Source organism: Nematostella vectensis, chromosome 11 (assembly GCF_932526225.1).
Source record: "Nematostella vectensis chromosome 11, jaNemVect1.1, whole genome shotgun sequence".
NCBI lineage: Eukaryota > Metazoa > Cnidaria > Anthozoa > Actiniaria > Edwardsiidae > Nematostella > Nematostella vectensis.
In genome coordinates, this window is record NC_064044.1 from 9,166,241 (window position 1) to 9,186,558 (window position 20,318).

The window sequence follows — 20,318 nt, forward strand, 5'->3', positions numbered from 1 at the left end:
ATATCAGTTAATACTTTATTTACTGTGTGTTATTCTTTATGTATGCGTTCCAACCGGAAAATCACTTATATATCACGTTTAATCAATAGATCGATAGGTGAATTTGATTATTTTCACGCTTTTAAAAGGAAAGAATATCAAAATCGCTTTTTATGCTTTACATGGATAGCAATGCCTTCGATTATAAATTTTTGCTTGTAAATTTTGGGTTGCGGTCAAGAAATAACTGCTCATCTACGTGGGGTATACGTTCCGAAAAATTAAACTTTTATATTTAATAACAGCTCTGTTTGCATTTAACTTATTAACTGTGTGTTTTCTCGTTGTCTTTTTGCGCATGCGCTGCAACAAAAACACTATATCTCTATATCTTGATTTTATCATTCTCAATCTCCTTTTTTATGGGGAGAATAAAAAATATGCTGGACTACGTAAGCTGTAAAACGAAACGCATCAATAGTAGTGTGGCAAGAGAACAATATCGGAAACGATGAAGTTTGCTGCGGTTGTTTATGGTGTTTTCCTTTCATTGGAAGGTAAGATTTCTGTTTTTATCTTTTGCGCCAATATGGCCTTTTAACTTTTTTTCTATTTGTTTTTAACTGCTAAATGCAATTCTCATCTTGTAGTGGAAAAGCACTAGAATTCGCAAAGTAAATGGTTTAGCTCAGATGTGCTAATATTTTTTTTCTAGTTCGTTTGAAGAAGTTTACCCATGTTGGAAGATTTTTTAAAATACGTTTATGTTATTTGTAAAATACTATAAGGATTGCTGATTATATTCGCCAGCCCACAAAACAGCCCGATCGCACGCTTTGAAGGGGCTATAAGCGCGTTTACATAAGAACAAATTTTTGACAACAATTACCCGCGAGAGGCCTTAAAGGCCAAAAGTACTACAATAGTTCGCGAAGTTCCAGACTTGTCCGTTTTCTTACGCTTGAGTTTTAAGAGGATGGAGGACTTGACCTTTTATAAATTTAAAAATGTGGAAAACCGTCGCGCGCCATCTATTACTTAAGCCTTTAGATGTATTCTTATCGCGAAATCATGGAGTCCCGCATAAAGTAATTTCCAAATGAGCAACACAGACATAGCACCAGGGAGGATTAGGGGGGAAGGTCTTTTTTTTTTGGCGGGGGAGGGGGAGGGAGGGTTTTTTTTGGGGGGAGGGGTGAGGCTTTTTTGGAGGGGGTGAAGGAGGTGTCTGTGTGTGGGGGGAAGGGAGGTGTGTGTGTTGTGGGGGAGGCATGTATATTATGCAATCTATGATTAGTTCGATGCGCATTACCATACATAAAGCTTGTTACCTATGAATTGCGTATGAAAATGATTAGGGTGGATTTAGTTTTTCTTGGATGTTCGATTATTTAATTTTAAAAACTTATTAAAAGTTTGAGAAAAAATAACACCGACAGACCAATTCGGTCATGTTGTCTTGTGGCCGGGGAACCCTGGAAACTAGTCTTTTGATGCACCACAGAAAACCCGATACCATAAAGACGACACTTTATATACATATTTTGGATTTTGATATAGGTGCTTTTATATTCAGTTTTTTTCAGCTTAAAGATAACGGCACAGCCATGTGCATCACCATGGCAACATAGCAATATGACAAACAAATGCTATCTTGTAAACAATGACAAAGTGAAGCTGTTCCACGAAGCACAAAATAATTGCTCCAAGCTTGGGGGTCAGTTGTTTGTGGAGCCTGATAAAGAGAAATGGAAATCTCTTTTCTCGGAGATCAGTGGATGGAGTGTTGACAGCAAGTATTACGTCGGAATAAAGAAAAATGAAGATTTTGTTTGGCAATGGTTGGATAAAACACCTGCCAGTATCGATGGTTCAGGGCCTTGCGCCTATATTAATTTTTCATTATATTCCATTAATACTGTCAGTGGCAGTGAAACTTGCAATATGGGATACATTTGCCAAAAAGAACCTGAAGGTGAGATTTTATAGCTGGTGCCTTAAGTGTTATATTACATCTTTTTATATGTTGGGTTAAATACACAAACTTTATCTCAATATTTTAAGCGATCTCTATCAACCCTGACCCCTTCGTAACAGTAAACTTTTAAATTTTAAAGCAGTGTCTTTAGATTCCTTTTACTAAAATTTTAAAAACATAGTGTTCTTTTTCTTGCATTGTGTCACATTCTATAAAGAAAATTTTCATCGATGAGGGAATTACACGGTAATATTCACTCGAAAAACGATATCGCACGAGTCGCGCATTGACTTTTTTAAGGTTACATGGTAGTAATGATGATAGCGGTAATGGAATGTCAATGGCAATCATGATGATGATGATGATGATTACAAGAACGTTGTCGTCGATTAAAATTACAAAATTGAATAGATATATTTTTTAAGTCGATTTTTATTATGATGTCTGTTTAACAGTACCGTCGTCGTCTGAAATATATACGGCAACAACAAGTAACATTACAACAAGTTTGGCCAACGCGGCAACAACGGCAGCAGCGGCACTTAGAATAGCGGCAACAACACCAACACCAATAACAACAACAGCAACTATAGCGACAACAGAAAGAACAACATCAACAACAGCAATTTGGACAGCAACAACAACGACCGCACCACCAGCCACATATGATACAAGCATTATAACAAGTGCGACCACAACGTCGACTAGCACGAGAAAATCTACAGCAGTAACAAGAACACCAGCAATAACGAAAATAATTACAGTAACAACAACAAAGACAGTGACCAAGACGATAATGGTTACAAATACCATAGCAACCGCAACAACATCAACATTTTCACTACCGAAGGTGAGCAGATACGGTATAAGACAATCATATGGATGCGCATAATGGTGATGAGCAGAGGCGGATCTAGGGGAGGGGCAGGTGATGTGCGGATTCACTCCCCTCTTATTCTGGCACCCACTCCACCCTGAAATAAAGCCCTAGAGTCATATGCATGAGGCGAGAGTATGAAATGGTTGATATGTGGTCATATTTTGGAATGAAAGGCAGAAGTGAAAGTAATGACATTTGATGATAAAACATCATAAACAATTTAGGTTCGCATGTATCGTAAATTAGGTTAGGTTGTAGGCGCGTACCCAGGATTGGCGGGGAGGGGGGGGGGGGTGCCCAGTCATAGGAATCACATGGAAAAAGCATACTATTCGAAGATTCCTTAATAAGAAATGACCCACTTTTTGTCCACCAGGGGGGGCCTGAGGTTGGTTAGGTTAGATTGCATGGTGATTGTGAAACGAGATTGAGATCTTAACAAGTGTAATTCTGGTTATGTAATCTTGGCTTTTTAATCATTTATTCATCTCTTAGATCAACAATCTTATACAAGACTTGATTCAGCAACCGAAAAATGTTTCATTCGAGGTAAGGTGCATATAAAAATGATAAGAATGATAACCAACCACTAATAACTGTTTTTCTTAGGAGGCCGTGGTAGTTGTTGACAACATCACAAGTCTCTTAAACGAACCTCAAATTGACTCAAGGCTGGCCATCAGCACTTTGATGAATGCTTCTAGAGCCTTCGAGAAGTTCGCGGCTGAGTATGGCGCTAAACACCTGAATGAGACGAGCCCAAGAATTTACAAAGTTTCCTCTGGAATAAGTATTTGACTGATTTATTATTGCTTTTTTTAAATATGTTTTTCGTAGTCGTCGTCGTTGTTTCGTTTTATGGTGCTGCTTCTTAAAGCCGCATTGTCACCAGTTAACTTCCGGAGTTCCGACGGAAACCTCAACCGTTAAAGACAAAAGAATCTATTAGAATCCGAGATATTTAACAGGCCATCCGCTCTAAATTATCAGTCATATCTTTACAGAAACTTCCAATAGACACACTGCTTTCACAATTGGTTGGTCCGGCGACAACTGTTATACTGCTATACTGACAATTATACTGAGTGTTTAGAATTGAAAGGCGCGCGGGTTCCCTGTGGACCTAACCCATAATGCCCGGGGCGCGCGAAGTTAGTAAAGGTTCTTTGGAGAAGACATGTTTTGTTGACGCTTTGTTCGGTGTTTTGTGTTGTTGAAATAAAGATCGTATTTTTACCCGTGTGGAGGGAACAACAATTTTGAAATATTTTTCGCGTTTTCCGTTCAAAATCATCGGAGATTGTTACGTAATCGACCGGAAGTAAAACTAGTGAAAATACGGCTTTATTAACTGATGGGTGGTGATGATTTTACTCATATTGTTTGGAATTGTTGATACTTCTATTTGGCTTAGCGATGTCAAATAACTTTAGCGATTCTCCAAAGTTGAATATTTGACAAAAAAAGGAGTTCTTGCGCGATATAGGAGCGGAAGTTTTATAATTATTTTCGAAATTACATCCTCCTTTTTCCAGATGTGCTATTGCAGAAGGTTTTTAAACCGAAGCATGCGAGGGATTTCGAGTTCAATTACACAAACACCATCAACGAGCTGACGATCCAAGCTAACATTCCCTGGCAGAACATCGACAACGGTAAGCTGACAGTAATGAGTTCCGTGATGTCCTGTTGAATTACCGAGGATAATTATGTGTCTAATACAGAAACGAAAAGGGCGTGGTCACTAATAATTGAGTGCAGGTAGCAAGGGGCGTGGTCATATTTAACTAGGAACAGGATAATTAGGGGCGTAGTCAAGATAACCTAGCTACATGATAATTAGGGGCGTGGTCAAGATAACCTAGCTACAGGATAATTAGGGGCGTGGTCAAGATAACCAAGCTACAGGATAATTAGGGGCGTGGTCATGATTAACGATGGGTAGGATTATAAGAGGCGTGGTCATGATTAGCTAGCTACAGGATAATTAGGGGCGTGGTCATGATTAACGAGGGGTAGGATTATAAGAGGTGTGGTCATGATTAACGAGGGGTAGGATTATAAGCGATGTGGTGTCATGATTAACTAGTTACAGGTAAATTAGGGGCGTGGTCATGAATAACGAGAGGGTAGGATTATAAGTGGTGTGGTCAATATTAAATAGCCACAGGATAGTTAGGGGCGTGGTCATGATTAACGATTGGTAGGATGATAAGTGGTGTGGTCAAGATTAACGATGGGTAGGATTATAAGAGGTGTGGTCATGATTAACTAGCTACAGGATACCCTGTTTCTAAAACCTTTGCACTCTTATTAACCCTTATTTCCTGGCAGGTGCGGTGATCCTTGCTGTGGTCTTTAAAAACTTCAAACGGACCCTACTCTCTACCCTACTCTCTATTGACAGGTCAGTGATTAACATCGGAAAATGATGTTAGACAAATGAAGTAAACAATATATCATTGCGCAAAGCAAAAGAACATAAGAGCCGTTGTTTAACAGTGCGAAACACAAGGTCCCGTACCAGATCCTCAAATTGCTTGAGTACCCGACAATTTCAAGCCAGGATTCAATAGTCTAAAGTAATTTTGTTCATAACTTATAATGTGTTGTCTTCTCATCAGGTCTTTAGACAGTCACGTACTATCGCTAGTACTTCATCCAAACCCGAGAAGCGTCCTCAAGAAAAACCTGACCATGACTTTTGACCATAACAGCAAGGTATGAAGTAGTTTTCTGTATTCCTTATTCCCACTGCTGTCCAGTAAGGTTAGCTATACTAACTTTTGGATTTGTTAGTTAAGCATTCCGAGAAAGTGAAAATGAATCTACTAGAAGGGGGAGGGGAGTTGGGGGGGGGGGGGGGGGCAGCAAACCCCTCTTAGCCCCACCCCCCAACTCGTGCTAGCTCCAGCCCAGCCAAACCTTTTCCAAATGTCAAACACAGGAGGAACAGAGTTTGTTAAGCTAAATAGGGGACTTGCCTTACGTTTAGAGGCAAAATAACAGCAACAAAAAGCAACTTATTTAGCGCTTACGAATAAACGGTCTATTTTCATTTAAATGTTTTATTTCTTTCGCCGTTCTCTGGCGTGACGGGCGCCAGAGACAATAAACCCAAAAATCCGGCCTCTACTTTGGCTGAAATGTGCCTTGTTTTGCGACGTGTGCTCTCCGTGTTTAATGAGAAAACCACTTCAAGTTAGGCTTTAAGGTAGGTGTCGACACCTAGGTAGTAGCTCACACTGTTAGTTTCAGAGAGTAGTTTTAACTCCAAAAGGGGAGTAAAAAAACGAGGTACAAAATGACTCCCTTTTTGGAGTAATTTTTTACTCCCTTTTTTCTACTCTCTCAAGGGAGTAGATTTTACCCCTGTAGGGGAGTAACTAAAGGGAGTGATTTACTAGGTTGCTTGCTATTACTCCATTAAAGGAGTACAATTTACCCTCAAAATGGAGTTATTTTTTACTCCTTTTTTTCCTACTCTCTCAGGGGAGTAGATTTTACCCACTTTAGGGGGTAGCTAAGTGGAGTAATTTACTAGGTTGCTTGTAGTTACTCCATTAAAAGAGTACAATTCACCCTCAAAATGGGAGTCAATTTTTACTCCCTATTTTGTTATTTCCCCCTACTAATTGGGTAACTAAAGGGATGATTTCAACCCCCTCCCCCCTGTTTTTGCAAAATGGCCGTTTAAACTCCACCTACTTCAGGGGTTAATACTGAAGAAAGTAGAGTAATTTAGAAACACCAAGGAAAAGACGTTATTATGAATTTGACAAATCATTTAATTAAACAATTCAGTTAAAAAAATAACAAAAATATAAGTTGAAAAAAATGTTTGAAAAATAATAGTCATTTGACATAAGGTATCCAGGACAAAATTACTAACAAGTGTCCCAACATAACAAAGCTGAAACAAACATAACACAATATTATTTTTCTATAACAACTTTAACAGCTTTTGAACATTACCCTTTTTGGCGTCATTACGGTTTTCCAAAAGAACTGCCTCCTCCTCCATCTTTGTATATTCAGATAAGAAGCTAGAAGCCTAATGCCTCTATATGCACCATTTAAATTTGAACCTGGTAGGCTAGCTTGAAAAGATAACTAGGTTCTTCATATGCAGGGTTTACTGTGATCAAAATATACGGACAAAAACCTACTACAGTAACATTAGATATTCAAAATAAATATCTGGACAAATTTTAGGTGCAAGACTGATTACTAGGTTTTTACTAAGATAAGTTATTCAATTTTGTGCTTAAAGTAACAGTTTATAAAGCATAGGCGCTTTAGATGTAAGTACACTGATTAGTGAATTAGTGGAGCTAAGTTATTTAATTTTGTGCTTCAAGTAACAGTTTATAAAGCATGGGCGCTTTAGATGTAAGTACAGTGATTAGTAAATAACTTAAGTTTACGAAGTTTTTATTCGTTTCTTGCGATTTACGCATTGATACATTCCTTATACCTCAAACTTCTTTCTTTTCTGGCTTTCAACTCGAGCACATTTTACTATCTCTATCATAATGTCCTGCGAAGATAATAAGAGAAACACATAAGAAGGTACTATTGCTTTGGAAGATAACAAAGAATCACAAAACATATCAGTCTAGTTCGAGAAATCCGCTCACGAACGATGATTTGATGCTGAAGTTGGTCGCAAAAATCACATTTAGTATTGAACCTATCACATTATAAAGCCAATTACACACTAACCTTTAACTTCAATCCATGTTCTGCCATCAAATCCTCAAAAAAGGTGGATTACGCGTAGAAAAGACGGGAATAAACGGCTATCTGTTTGGAGGTTATGATAATGGATTTCGTTCGACCGTTATTATTTTGCGCCTTGGGCCCAAGCCCCTCTTGGCCACTAAAGCGAGGGACGCCCGGTACATTTTGGTTTTACGGGCCCTGGTGAGCCGTCTTCTATCTGCTACCTCTCAAGCAGACCTGCAACACAGCGTAGATCTGTTTTCTAGTGCCTGTAACAACTTCGGCCTCAAAATAAACACCAAAAAGACGGAGGCTATGCATCAGCCAGCGCCTGGAAAGCCCTACACTGAACCTAACATCATCATCAATGGTCAAAAACTCAATGCTGTTGACAAATTTACCTACCTTGGCAGTACTCTCTCCAGAAACGTTGTCCTCGATGACGAAGTTACCAACAGACTAGCCAGAGCAAGCGCCGCATTTGGAAGGCTTCGTAAGAACGTTTGGAAAAGGAGAGGGATAAGAACAGATACAAAGATCAAAGTGTATCGTGCCGTTGTGCTGCCTACGCTACTTTACGGGTCTGAAACCTGGACTATCTACAAGCGCCATGCGATGAAGCTTAACCATTTCCACACTACCTGTCTGAGGAAAATTCTCAATGTTCGCTGGCAAGAAAAGATCCCGGATACTGAGGTCCTTGCACGTGCAGGTCTGCCCAGCATTCACACCATCCTGAAACAGTCTCAGCTTCGCTGGGCGGGGCACGTAGCTCGTATGCCTGATGAACGGCTTCCTAAGAAACTTCTGTTTGGTGAGCTTCAGCACGGAAAACGCTGCAAAGGTGGCCAGAAGAAGAGATTTAAAGACACCCTAAAACTCTCGCTGAAAGCATTCAACATCGATCGCACCTCGTGGGAGCTTCTGGCACAAAACCGTCAAGGTTGGCGCCGTGTCATTCGCAACGGTGCTGCGGCATGCGAGGCAAATTGGACAGCTGCCGCAGAGGAGCGTAGAGCCGCCAGAAAGTCTCAAGATCCCAAAGCTGCAACAATACCATGCCCTCAGTGCCCCAGGCTTTTCCGTGCACAGATTGGCCTTATTAGCCATCTGCGCACCCACAAGCGTCCTTAGTCCCGCTCAGGATGACGGTGAAAATGAAAAATTGAACACGATGGTCCTCGTCGTAGCGACGGACAAACAACAACAGCAAAGCGGGACTTCTTTTTTTTATAATCTCAAGTAGCATTTCTATTAGAAACAATGTATATTATTTTTTAATGTTCAAATCGGATCTAAGAATTTTATACAATTATCACCCTACCTATCTTTCTTTTAAATGCAGTACTAATTATTCTGAACGAATTTTGAAAGTACACCACATAAAACTCATGTTCGAGTCCAAGCCTGTCTTTGATTACATTTCTTATTGTTGTAGTATAGCTGACAATATATGCAAGTATGGCGAGGCCTGTTCTTGTATTGAAAATGTTCTTTTAGGATTTCCTAAGAATTTCCTAAGAGTTCCTAAATTGTAGAACTTCAAATCTTCTTCCTAAGATTTTCTTATCCAAATTATTTCAATTTTCTGGTCTACTGCTTATACTAAGAAATCCTAGGAATTTTTAGGAAGTTTAATCATATTTTGTTGTTTTAATCGAACTTAGGAAATGTTAGGAAACTCCTAGGCACAGGGTAGAGTTTTTTGTCTCAATACCAATAAATACGATAAATTATTATTTTTATCTTTTGTCTTATATAATAAAGACTATCGTTTTCCTTCTTAAATTCAGCTAATTCAGAGTAAAAAAACAACTCTCTTAATTTTATATATTTGGAGTGGTTTGTTACTGCTCTAAAAAGATACAGCTGGAGTAAAAACTACTCTTTCAACACGAGATGGCTGGAGTAGTTTTTACTCTTCAAAACCTACCCCCTAAAAGGAGTACTTTTTTACTCCATTTCTTGACCATCTGGAGTAAAAATAACTCTTTTCACTTCAGATAGTTGGAGTAGCTTTTACTCTGCTAAAATTACTCCCAGAAAAGAGTACTTTTTACTCCATTATTTGACCAACAAGAGTGAAAATTACTCTTTTTCTAATAAACCTTCGATACTAATTCTCAGCAGAGTAAAACTTACTCCGTTAAGGGAGTAAACAAAAAAATTACTCCTCAGTGGAGTAGTTTTTACTCCAATAAAGGAGTTCAAATTACTCCTTTAAAAGTACTCCATCGCAAAGAGTAGTTTTTACTCTCTGAGTAGAGTAAAAATAACTCCCTGAAACTAACAGTGCAGACAACACACTTGAAAGTAGCACATTTCAGCCAAATTAAGAAGTTTCGTGGTTCATTATCAGAATGTAGCCTGTCTGTTTCTCTTACCCTTACTTGCAGGATAAGATATTCACAGGTGAAGTTCAACGTTCTTGTGTATTCTGGAAATTCACAACGAGGTATAGTTTATGCACTGAACAGAACATAAAATTATCAATTCATTTATCGTGTATGTAAATGCAGGTGATTTCCCTGAATAAAAATTAAGAGAACCAATTGGTTGACTGATGATTAGTTTTTAATGCAATGATGTCATGAGTTGTTCATGTTGTGCTTTTCATTGACTCATTTATTGACTTAGTGACGACATGAGCTGTTTTCATTTTGTGTTAGTTCGCCATCCTACTCTGGCTCATGGTCAACAGATGGATGTACAGCGGTCTCATCTGACAATCACGTGACGACGTGTAGCTGCAATCATTTGACGAACTTCGCGATACTGATGCAAGTTACTCCAAAACCTCCCGTATGTAATGAGACGGGGAGGGCAGGGGAAGTTATTACATGACAAACTCCAAAATACTCATTCAAATTACTTCAAACACCCCGTATGTACTGAGGGGGGAGGGCAGGTGAAGCTATCACGTGACGACATTGCCATACTGATGCAAGCTACTCGAAAACCTAGCGTAGGTACTAAAGTCTGGTTCTTACTAGGACGCAAGCGTAAACGTAAGCGCAAACGTAAGCGCAACACAAGTGAGAATCGGTCAAACATAAGAGCAATTGCGCTTGCTCTTGCGCTTGCGTGAAAAGCGGAAAATGAAGTGCGCTGCGCTTGCGAAAGGCAGGGAAAGCTATCACTTAACAAACATTACAATACTGATGCAGTTACTTCAAAACCTCCCGTATGTTCTAAGAGGGGAGGGGGGAGGTTAAGGGTTAAGGGAACCTATCATGTGAAGAACTTCTCGAATACTGATGCAAGATACTTTGAACTCCCCGAGTTTACTCAAAAAGGGAAAGGCAGAGGATGCTATCACCTAATAAAACACACACAATACTGATGCAAGTTACTCCAAAACCTCTCGTATGTACTAAGGGAGAAGGGCAAGGGAAGCTAACATGTCTATAGCCAAAAGTAACGACTCTTTATTCCACCAGATATCGCCCACCGACTCGTTCGTCCTAGACCTGCTGACGTATATCGGAATCAGTCTCTCTCTGCTCGGCTCCACTCTTACCATCGTCGCTTATTTGCTGCTCACGTAAGGGTTAACACGTGGTTAACACAGGGTAACGGCAACATAAAATGACTGCTCTTCGCGTAAGGGTTAACACGTGATTTTAGATTAACAAAAGGGTTATAGCTGGGCGCTAAAACGAGCATTTACAACCCTGGTAATTACTCGCTATCGCTTACAGGTTACAGATAATTCAAGCAGAGCAGCTTGGAAGGGCTTGAGCTTTTTATAGCGGAACATTCGTCTAACTTTAAAAATGATAAATACTTTTAGACACTGCCTAAAGGCAGAGTCCAATACATGAACTTTTCATCCAGTGGTTGTCATATATTTGTCGTAGCGACCGCACGTGCCAGCAGACGCAGATTCGAGTGAACCTCGTGTTCTCGCTGTGGGCGGCTCATCTTTTGTTCCTCACCGCCATTGACGCCACGCGATACACAGTAAGGGAAATGTAACGCAACAAACAATTAGAGTCCATTTTAGTTTGCGTGACTATGTTGTGTTATGCAATAACGTTTTTGTTTGACCTCCAAACGTCGTTTTCTATTACTGTGATGCGATTGACGTGAAGTGGGTGACAAAGTCAGGACAATGCTTCTGTTGCTTTTCCATGTGTGGTGTGCGTGAAGCTGTGGTCACGCAATACACTTTTTATACTGTTCTGTAACGCAAAGCTAATCTTGGTTGTATTATATTTTGCAGGTTGTGTGCGTGACAGCGGCAGCAATGCTTCAGTTGTTCCTCATGGCCGCGTTATTCTGGATGTTGTTGGAGGGAATCCAACTCTATTTACAGCTCGTGCGCGTCTACAACGCCGACATGAACCTCAAACTGTGCTACATATTCGCCTGGGGTGAGTGACGTCAGGAAATTATATAGAAATGACGTCATTGATAAGTTAGTGACGTCATATGGTAACATGAACCTCAAACTGTGCTACCTATTCGCCTTGGTTAGTGACGTCAGGAAATTACATAGAAATGACGTCTTTGATAGGTTAGTGACGTCATATGGTAACATGAACCTCAAACTGTGCTACCTATTCGCCTGGGGTGAGTGACGTCAGGAAATTACATAGAAATGAAGTCATTGATAGGTTAGTGACGTCATATGGTAACATGAACCTCAAACTGTGCTACCTATTCGCCTGGGATGAGTGACGTCAGGAAATTACATAGGAATGACGTCATTGGTGGTTAGTGACGTCATATGGTAAGATGAACCTAAAACTTAGCTACCTATTCGCCAGGGGTGAGTGACGTCAGGAAATAACGTCATTGAAAGTTAGAGAAGTGGTAATATCAACCTCAAACTAAGCTACCTGGGGTGAGTTGGCGCGTATCCCGGGGGATACACAGGATTCCCTCAACCCCCACCCCAAAGATGGGTCATTTTTCCTATTAAAGAATCGTGGAATACTATCCTTTTTCTATATAATAAGTATGATTGCGCACCCCCCTAAGCAAATTCTGGTACGCGCCTCTCGTGAGTGACGTCATGTAGGGGTCTGAGCCAGCAATATCGTAGTAAACACGAATTCCTTCATAAAATTCTTGATGTACACAGTTCCAGGGCGACAAAAAAGTAGAGAAATCATTGAAACAGATTCGAAGTAGACCCCAAAGATGTATTGATATGACCTTTTTTCGACGTGACTGCAAAAGATGCTGGTGTCAACAAATTGTGATGTTACGTCACAATATTGTCATAAAAAGACATAATCCATGGCGTCATATCCACAGGTATCCCGGTTCTCGTGGTGGGGATCTCACTTGCCGTTGTCGCTGGGAGCGCTCGAGGTATTGAGAGCTACACACAATTAAAAGCGTAAGTGTCACGTGATAAAAAACAGTTTGTGGCTAGAATATGTAAAATATTTATGTTTCTTTTGCTTGTCGATGCTATTACAATTGTAATCTTTATTCGTTTTGTTCTTCATTTTTGGTATAGTTGCTGGATTTCCTACAATTACCATGTTGCCTGGACTTTTGTAGTGCCTGCAGCATTTGTTATTGTGGTAAGTATATACATGGGATGCCTGTGGTACGATGTCGCCTGGAAGTTTTGTCGCACACATAGCGCTTGTCATTGTGGTTATACATGGGATACCTGTGGCACCGTGTCGCCTGGATTTTTGTCGCACCCGCGGAATACCTGTGGTACCGTGTCGCCTGGATTATTGTCGCACCCCCAGCGCTTGTTATATCAAGAAAATTGAGCCCAAAATTGTCGTTTTTAGCAAACGCGGTCACTTCCATATAAGGTGAGCTTACCCCAGGGTCTTCGTAAACTTTATGACTTGTAACCAGAAGAGAAAAACAGTTACTGTGATCATCTTCAGTTAGTTGAGAAGGTCCCTGAAAAGAAACTAAGTTTTCTCGGTACCAGACCCCCAAAACGACAATTTTTTCTTCATATGTGTGGTTATACCTGGGATACCTGTGGTTTTGAAAAATTAGGAGCATGACAGCTCCTATCAACATCAAAGCATGATCTCATTGTGACTTATTTTCCAGATCAACGGCAGCATATTTTTTCGCATCCTAAAGGAGTTGTCCAACATGAGCCAGAGACAGCAAAGAGCTCAGGAAAGCTACTCCATAGTGTAAGTGAATTCCACAGGACCAAAGTAACAATTTTCCATGATTTCAGGCTCATAACCTGAACATAAAAAAAGCACAAACAGCTAAAACTGGGTTATTTACGAATGAGGTCTATTATTTTGATGAAAGCGTAACTTGTTTGGCGGCCAGAATTAAGTTAAATTTAAGTGATAGTTTCCCATGATTCTAGGGTCAACCTGAACGTAATTTAAGCACACAGGAAAAGTGGGTTATTTACAAATGAGGTCTATTATTTTGATGAAAGCGTAACTTGTTTGGCGTCCAGAATTAAGTTAAATAAGTGATAGTTTCCCATGATTCTAGGCGAAACCTGAATATTGTTTTCCGAATGTTGAGGAACAAGGGCAGCCTCGGGAGCCCAAGACGTCGAGGTCACAGGCACAAGAACTTCTCTTCTTTCCCGCCCCTGCCCCATCCGCCACCTCGTTATGCTGACCTTGACGCTCTGGGTACCCGAGGACGGAAAAGAGGGGCATTTTGAATTTAGGGCTATCATTTTGGTGAAATCGTGACTCTTACGGTATGTAAAGGTTAGAGTAGGGCGCAGAGTCCAGTTGAATAAGTGACGATTTCCCATGATTTCAGGCGTAACCTGAAGGCGTGCCTTGTGCTCTTCCCCATCCTTGGGATTACGTGGTCCATTGGATTCGTCAACATGCTGGATGCAGGCGTGGTTACCATGTACCTGTTTACGATACTCAACTCTACGCAGGTGAGTGCTTTAAGCCGAGACTCTCCGACATATGACTGACCGACATTAGAGTGTCCGACATAAGACTGACCGACTTAAGACTGTCCGACATAAGACTGTCCAACATAAGACTGACCGACATTAGACTGACCGACATAAGACTGACCGACCTCAGACTCGTCCAACATGAGAACGACAACGACCAGCCGACTGATTGATTGATTGATTTATATACCGGTTGGTTGGATGGTTGATTGCTTGGTTGGTAAGGTGGTTGATTGATTGATTTACTTTTGGTTATTCTAGGGCCTGCTCATCTTCATATTACACTGTGCTTTGAATCTTGAGGTAAACAAAATGTGTTACTGTATATCAACCCCTCCCTGTGCCCACCCCCCCATTATAAAACAAAAATATCTGTTTGGCATGCACCTTATAAGGTCAACTCATACTACATTTATCCCGAGCAATATTATTAAAAAACGGATTAATACGAGCAACATCACGCGCCGTGCCTATTTGCTGAAGTGAAATAATCGTCTTTTTGTGTTTTCCGACCAATTGCACATATAATTGTATAACACCAACTCCTACAAAAGTGACCAGATATAGATAATGTTTGTTTTTATCCCGAGCAAATTTTAATATACCATTAAAAAGTGGCTTGATGTAAGTCATATCGCGCGCCGTGCAGTTTGTCTCAAAATAATTGTATTTCAGAAGGGCGTGTCTCAGAAAGGTGTATCGCAAAGGGGTGTGTCTCAGAGGAGTGTGTATCAGAGGGGTGTGCGGTGTGTCTCAGTTGGTTGCGTATCAAAGGGGTATAGGTTTCAAAAGTGTGTGTCTCACAGGAGTGTGTCTTAGTTGGGTACATATCAAAGGAGTATAGGTTTCAGAAGTGTGTGTCTCAAAGGAGTGTGTCTTAGTTGGGTACATATCAAAGGGGTATAGGTTTCAGAAGAGTGTGTCTTAGTTGGGTACATATCAAAGGGGTATAGGTTTCAGAAGTGTGTGTCTCAGAGGAGTGTGTCTTAGTTGGGTATATATCAAAGGGGTATAGGTTTCAGAAGTGTGTGTCTTAGAGGAGTGTGTCTTAGTTGGGTACATATCAAAGGGGTATAGGTTTCAGAAGTGTGTGTCTCAGAGGAGTGTGTCTTAGTTGGGTACATATCAAAGGGGTATAGGTTTCAGAAGTGTGTGTCTTAGTTGGGTACATATCAAAGGGGTATATGTTTCAGAAGTGTGTGTCTCAGAGGAGTGTGTCTTAGTTGGGTACATATCAAAGTTGTATAGGTTTCAGAAGTGTGTGTCCCAGAGGAGTGTGTCTTAGTTGGGTACATATCAAAGGGGTATATGTTTTAGAAGTGTGTGTCTCAGAGGAGTGTGTCTTAGTTGGGTACATATCAAAGGGGTATAGGTTTCAGAAGTGTGTGTCTTAGTTGGGTACATATCAAAGGGGTATATGTTTCAGAAGTGTGTGTCTCAGAGGAGTGTGTCTTAGTTGGGTACATATCAAAGTTGTATAGGTTTCAGAAGTGTGTGTCCCAGAGGAGTGTGTCTTAGTTGGGTACATATCAAAGGGGTATAGGTTTCAGAAGTGTGTGTCTCAGAGGAGTGTGTCTTAGTTGGGTACATATCAAAGGGGTATAGGTTTCAGAAGTGTGTGTCTTAGTTGGGTACATATCAAAGGGGTATATGTTTCAGATGTGTGTGTCTCGGAGGAGTGTGTCTTAGTTGGGTACATATCAAAGTTGTATAGGTTTCAGAAGTGTGTGTCCCAGAGGAGTGTGTCTTAGTTGGGTACATATCAAAGGGGTATATGTTTCAGAAGTGTGTGTCTCAGAGGAGTGTGTCTTAGTTGGGTACATATCAAAGGGGTATAGGTTTCAGAAGTGTGTGTCTCAGAGGAGTGTGTCTTAGTTGGGTACATATCAAAGGGGTATAGGTTTCAGAAGTGTGTGTCTTAGAGGAGTGTGTCTTAGTTGGGTACATATCAAAGGGGTATAGGTTTCAGAAGTGTGTGTCTCAGAGGATTATGTCTTAGTTGGGTACATATCAAGGGGGTATAGGTTTCAGAAGTGTGTGTCTCAGAGGAGTGTGTCTTAGTTGGGTACATATCAAGGGGGTATAGGTTTCAGAAGTGTATGTCTTAGAGGAGTGTGTGTGTCAGAAAAGTATGTCTCAGAGGGGTTAGTCTCATCGGAGTGTGCCTCAGAGAAATGTTTCTCCTAATTGTTTGTTTTCGCAATGGGCGTGCTGTCTTTAATTTCTATATACCTAACATACATTATGTTTAATTGATACAGATGAGAGCGGCATTCAGAGGGAAGCTCTGCCGCGAAAGCCAGGTTAAAGATTTTAGCTCCTCCCACAGCCACAAAAAGACACAGGGGCAAAGTTCGATTCCCACACCATCGAAGACGAAAGGCGTAGAACTACAGCTAGAAGACGTCGACACTGGAGACTTGCCTTACACAAATAATACATATTGATAGACTTGACAAAATATCTATCAAAAAAGGCTTGGCACAGTTGACGTATTCTAAAGACTCGACTCTGTAGAATTGATAAATTCATTTGATATGGTTGCCTCAGGCGCGTAGCCAGGCAGTCATAGGTATCATATAGAAAAAGCAGATGATATGAAGATTCCTTAATAAGAAATGATCAACTTTTTGGCCCGCGTACCCCCCAGTGTACGCGCCTGTGTCTTTAGTACAGATATTAGAATAACGTAAAAAAGTCCCTAAGTAGTTGTCAGCCCACTATTGAATTGCTGCTGATATATCTTATTTAAAGTTATATGCATGCATCTACAAGTCAACAGGTCAATCAGTCAGTCTTTATTCAGAAAATGCTGAACAACAAGGAACAAAGAGATTACTCTGTTATGTAAAACGCCCACTTTAAAGGAATTATTACTATGAAATAAGAAATAGAATGCCGCCAATTATATTTATCAATCAAGGTAGATCAAGATCCTGAATCTTTTAAAATATGTTTATCAAGGATATCAACTCATATATGCCTGTACCGGCAAAATATAGAGGGTCTCAGAAACCTCAAAAACGCGGGGTTTCGGGTTCCTCTTGTGTGTAACGCCTAGAGAACCCGGACATGCATCCTTTATCTTTAATAATTTCTGGTTATAGCGACTGCAGTTTTCATGTAAATAGCGACTGCAAATAATATGTCAAAGGGTTAGCCATGCTTGAGGATCCAGCGATTTTCTTTTTTGGCCGAGAAATCTTACGACGGAGAGGGAAAGCACGCAAAGGCTGCTGGTTATCCGAGAATACCACGAGCTCTAGGATGCCTGGACCCCCAGCAGCTTAATCATTAACTTTTGTACATAACTTAACTCGGTATATTTATTGTTGATACATCGTCTGTATGTAGAAAGTCAGTAGTAATCTTTTAAAATAGTTGTATTGCATTATCTTTGACTTTTGTACATAACTTTATTTATTGTTGCACTTTCGTCTTTATCATTATGTAGAAAGTCAGAACTAGGGACGAGTCGATTATGCTAGCATAGTTTCTGGCATTCTGGCATCATCACCTTAATAATATCATATTGTATTTACTTAGATAAAGCACGCGCTCAGTAAAATTGAATTAAAAACTCGAGTAAAATTAAATTTGAACTGTCGGATTTCGCTTTCAACATTTGATAGATATATCTAATAAGTATGCGACATTCAAATATTTAATTAAATCTATGTTCTCATATACTTTATTAACTTTTCGTGTATGCGTTCCCACAATAAACACCCCTGATCTTTATCTCGATTCATCAGATCAAAAAATATATTTGACTTTTCTCATACTTTTAAAAGGAAAGATTATCAAGTTCGCTTCGTATGCTTTGATGACTAACATTGCCTTCAATTGTTGCTCTCAAAAAGTCCAAGAAAGTTGGGTTGCGATCAAGGATCAACTGCTCATCTGCGTGAGGCATTCGTTCCGAAAAATTAAACTTTAATATTTAATAACAAGTCTGTTTACATTTACCTTATTAATTGTGTGTTTTCTTGCCGTCTTTTTCTGCGCATGCGTTCTAACAAAAAACACCATCTCTCTGTTATCTTGATTTAAGTCTCCTTTTTCATTGAAAGAATCAGAAATATCCTGGGTATACGAAGGAGTGATAACTGATAAGCTGTGAAACTGAAGCTGTAACGTACCAATAGTATCGTAGCAAAAAGATCGGAAAATATGAAGTTTTGGGCTGGTATTTTTGGTATTTTTCTTTCATTTGAAGGTAAGGAGTACGAATTTGTGTTTTTATTTGCCAATCTTCAGCTTCTACATCAATTGCAAAGAAAATAATAGGGACAATATAACGTTAAATTAAAATAACGGATTTTAAGGCCATAGTTACATAGTTGGTAGAGATTTAGGACTTGAATTGTCTATTTTGGCCTTTGAATGTATATATTTTCAATTGTCACTGCTCAATTTCGGCCTTTACCATTTGAAAAATGTGACGCTTCTATGAAAAAAGTGTCTATGCTGGAACCACAAAAGAAACTTAAACGGTTTTTGGTTCTAAAATAACCTGTTAATTACATATCAAAAGTCCCAGAAAATCCCAGCACGGCAACATCACGAAAAACAGGATTTATTTGAGGCCGTCGAAAACGATTTCTAGCCGCATGGAAACGAGGCTGGTAAAATCATTCAACGTTGCGGCTAGAAAAACAGTGTAAAATGCGCAAAATTAAAAAATCTAAAAAGCAAATCGGCTCTAGCCTATATAGCTATTTCGTTAGAAAACGTTTAAAAAATTGTCAAATAATTTTAAATTGCAAGCAAAATAAATTTAAAGGTATTTGGTTGGACTACTAAACATAAAAGGAGAATAAAAGGTAATAAAAAAAATATTAAAATGCTGCCGGAGTTTGCTTGTTTAGATACCGGCCTCTTTGCAAAACTAGTGTCTGAAAACTCAGACATGATGTCTCAGTCAGAAATTATGTTTCTCATGCTGAGTGGTTGTGAGTCGTTTTAAAGCGATCGGAAAATTTCCCTTGTTGCAAAAGCTGGAACATTTGAAGAACATTTGAAAAACATTTGAAGAAATCTACATTGTGTTTTAGTAATGATCGATATCTCTAGTTATCGATTTAGTACAATTAAATCATGTTTGCACTAGAAAAATTGATTCACGTCATGTTACAAAAAAAATAACAATAGCATTGCTTGGAATGAATTTAGTATCTTAAACTCTAAAATGTCTATGTTTTTAATGCGTTCTTTCCAACCCATCTAGTTTTAAAGTGAATAATTCAATTACATGCTGGTGGCGGGTGCAAATTAAATACCATTACATTACATTGGTAAATCTAAAATAAATGACTTGAGAATCAATTCAATTACATTGGCTGATCCAAAATAAATCATCTCGAAATTAATGTACAATACAGTTAAATTGCGTCCTGGAAGTATTTCATACAGAAAACGAGTGAAGACAACTCGAATTGATAAGAGCAGGCTGTGGGGATGTATTTTTATAAGGATGGATCAGAGACTGGGCGTCATCCTAACTCTGATCGAAATGCAAGCCCAATGGGCGTCATCCTAACTCTGATCGAAATGCAAGCCCACTTGGCGTCATCCTAACTCTGATCGGAATGCAAGCCAAATGGGCGTCATCCTAACTCTGATCGAAATGCAAGCCCACTTGGCGTCATCCTAACTCTGATCGAAATGCAAGCCCACTTGGCTTCATCCTAACTCTGATCGAAATGCAAGCCCAATGGGCGTCATCCTAACTCTGATCGAAATGCAAGCCCAATTGGCGTCATCCTAACTCTGATCGAAATGCAAGCCCAATTGGCGTCATCCTAACTCTGATCGAAATGCAAGCCCAATTGGCGTCATCCTAATTGCGCTATTTGTAATGAAGCTATACG

The 20,318-nt window shown here is 39.7% G+C and overlaps 3 protein-coding genes across 5 annotated transcripts in view; all 3 read left to right on the plus strand.

The window, feature by feature from the left end:
* The window catches only part of LOC5508826 (adhesion G protein-coupled receptor L2), a 37,622-nt gene extending 19,581 nt beyond the window's left edge, over nucleotides 1-18,041 (plus strand). For 2 of the 3 annotated variants that reach the window (XM_048734235.1, XM_048734232.1), the window contains exons 14-18: nucleotides 13,036-13,102; nucleotides 13,602-13,690; nucleotides 14,295-14,421; nucleotides 14,707-14,748; nucleotides 16,707-18,041. In XM_048734235.1, the coding sequence (XP_048590192.1) occupies nucleotides 13,036-13,102; nucleotides 13,602-13,690; nucleotides 14,295-14,421; nucleotides 14,707-14,748; nucleotides 16,707-16,892 (511 nt within the window). In that variant the 3' untranslated portion in view covers nucleotides 16,893-18,041. Of the gene's footprint in view, nucleotides 1-11,422; nucleotides 11,526-11,787; nucleotides 11,939-12,827; nucleotides 12,913-13,035; nucleotides 13,103-13,601; nucleotides 13,691-14,294; nucleotides 14,422-14,706; nucleotides 14,749-16,706 lie in introns of all 3 variants that reach the window. The other variant, XM_048734233.1, reaches the window with a different exon arrangement.
* On the plus strand, nucleotides 80-4,488 carry LOC5508838 (cell wall integrity and stress response component 4). Its single transcript, XM_048734237.1, has 5 exons — nucleotides 80-536; nucleotides 1,556-1,954; nucleotides 2,413-2,807; nucleotides 3,333-3,386; nucleotides 3,447-4,488. Exons 1-5 carry the CDS (start codon nucleotides 491-493, stop codon nucleotides 3,633-3,635), a joined length of 1,083 nt encoding a protein of 360 aa, XP_048590194.1. The 5' UTR covers nucleotides 80-490; the 3' UTR covers nucleotides 3,636-4,488.
* LOC125573618 (adhesion G-protein coupled receptor G1-like) lies at nucleotides 5,465-10,444 on the plus strand. The gene is made up of 3 exons (XM_048734239.1): nucleotides 5,465-5,558; nucleotides 9,959-10,017; nucleotides 10,232-10,444. Exons 1-3 carry the CDS (start codon nucleotides 5,535-5,537, stop codon nucleotides 10,404-10,406), a joined length of 258 nt encoding a protein of 85 aa, XP_048590196.1. The 5' UTR covers nucleotides 5,465-5,534; the 3' UTR covers nucleotides 10,407-10,444.
* Nucleotides 18,042-20,318: the final 2,277 nt, after the last annotated feature.

Coding starts and splice junctions, on each gene's coding strand:
- LOC125573618 (XM_048734239.1), top strand. CDS start 5,535: ATGACTTTTGACCATAACAGCAAG. Junction 5,559..9,958: donor CTTTTGACCATAACAGCAAG/GTATGAAGTAGT, acceptor CCTTACTTGCAG/GATAAGATATTCACAGGTGA. Junction 10,018..10,231: donor TTCTGGAAATTCACAACGAG/GTATAGTTTATG, acceptor ATTTTGTGTTAG/TTCGCCATCCTACTCTGGCT.
- LOC5508838 (XM_048734237.1), top strand. CDS start 491: ATGAAGTTTGCTGCGGTTGTTTATGGTGTTTTCCTTTCATTGGAAG. Junction 1,955..2,412: donor TTGCCAAAAAGAACCTGAAG/GTGAGATTTTAT, acceptor TCTGTTTAACAG/TACCGTCGTCGTCTGAAATA. Junction 3,387..3,446: donor CGAAAAATGTTTCATTCGAG/GTAAGGTGCATA, acceptor TGTTTTTCTTAG/GAGGCCGTGGTAGTTGTTGA.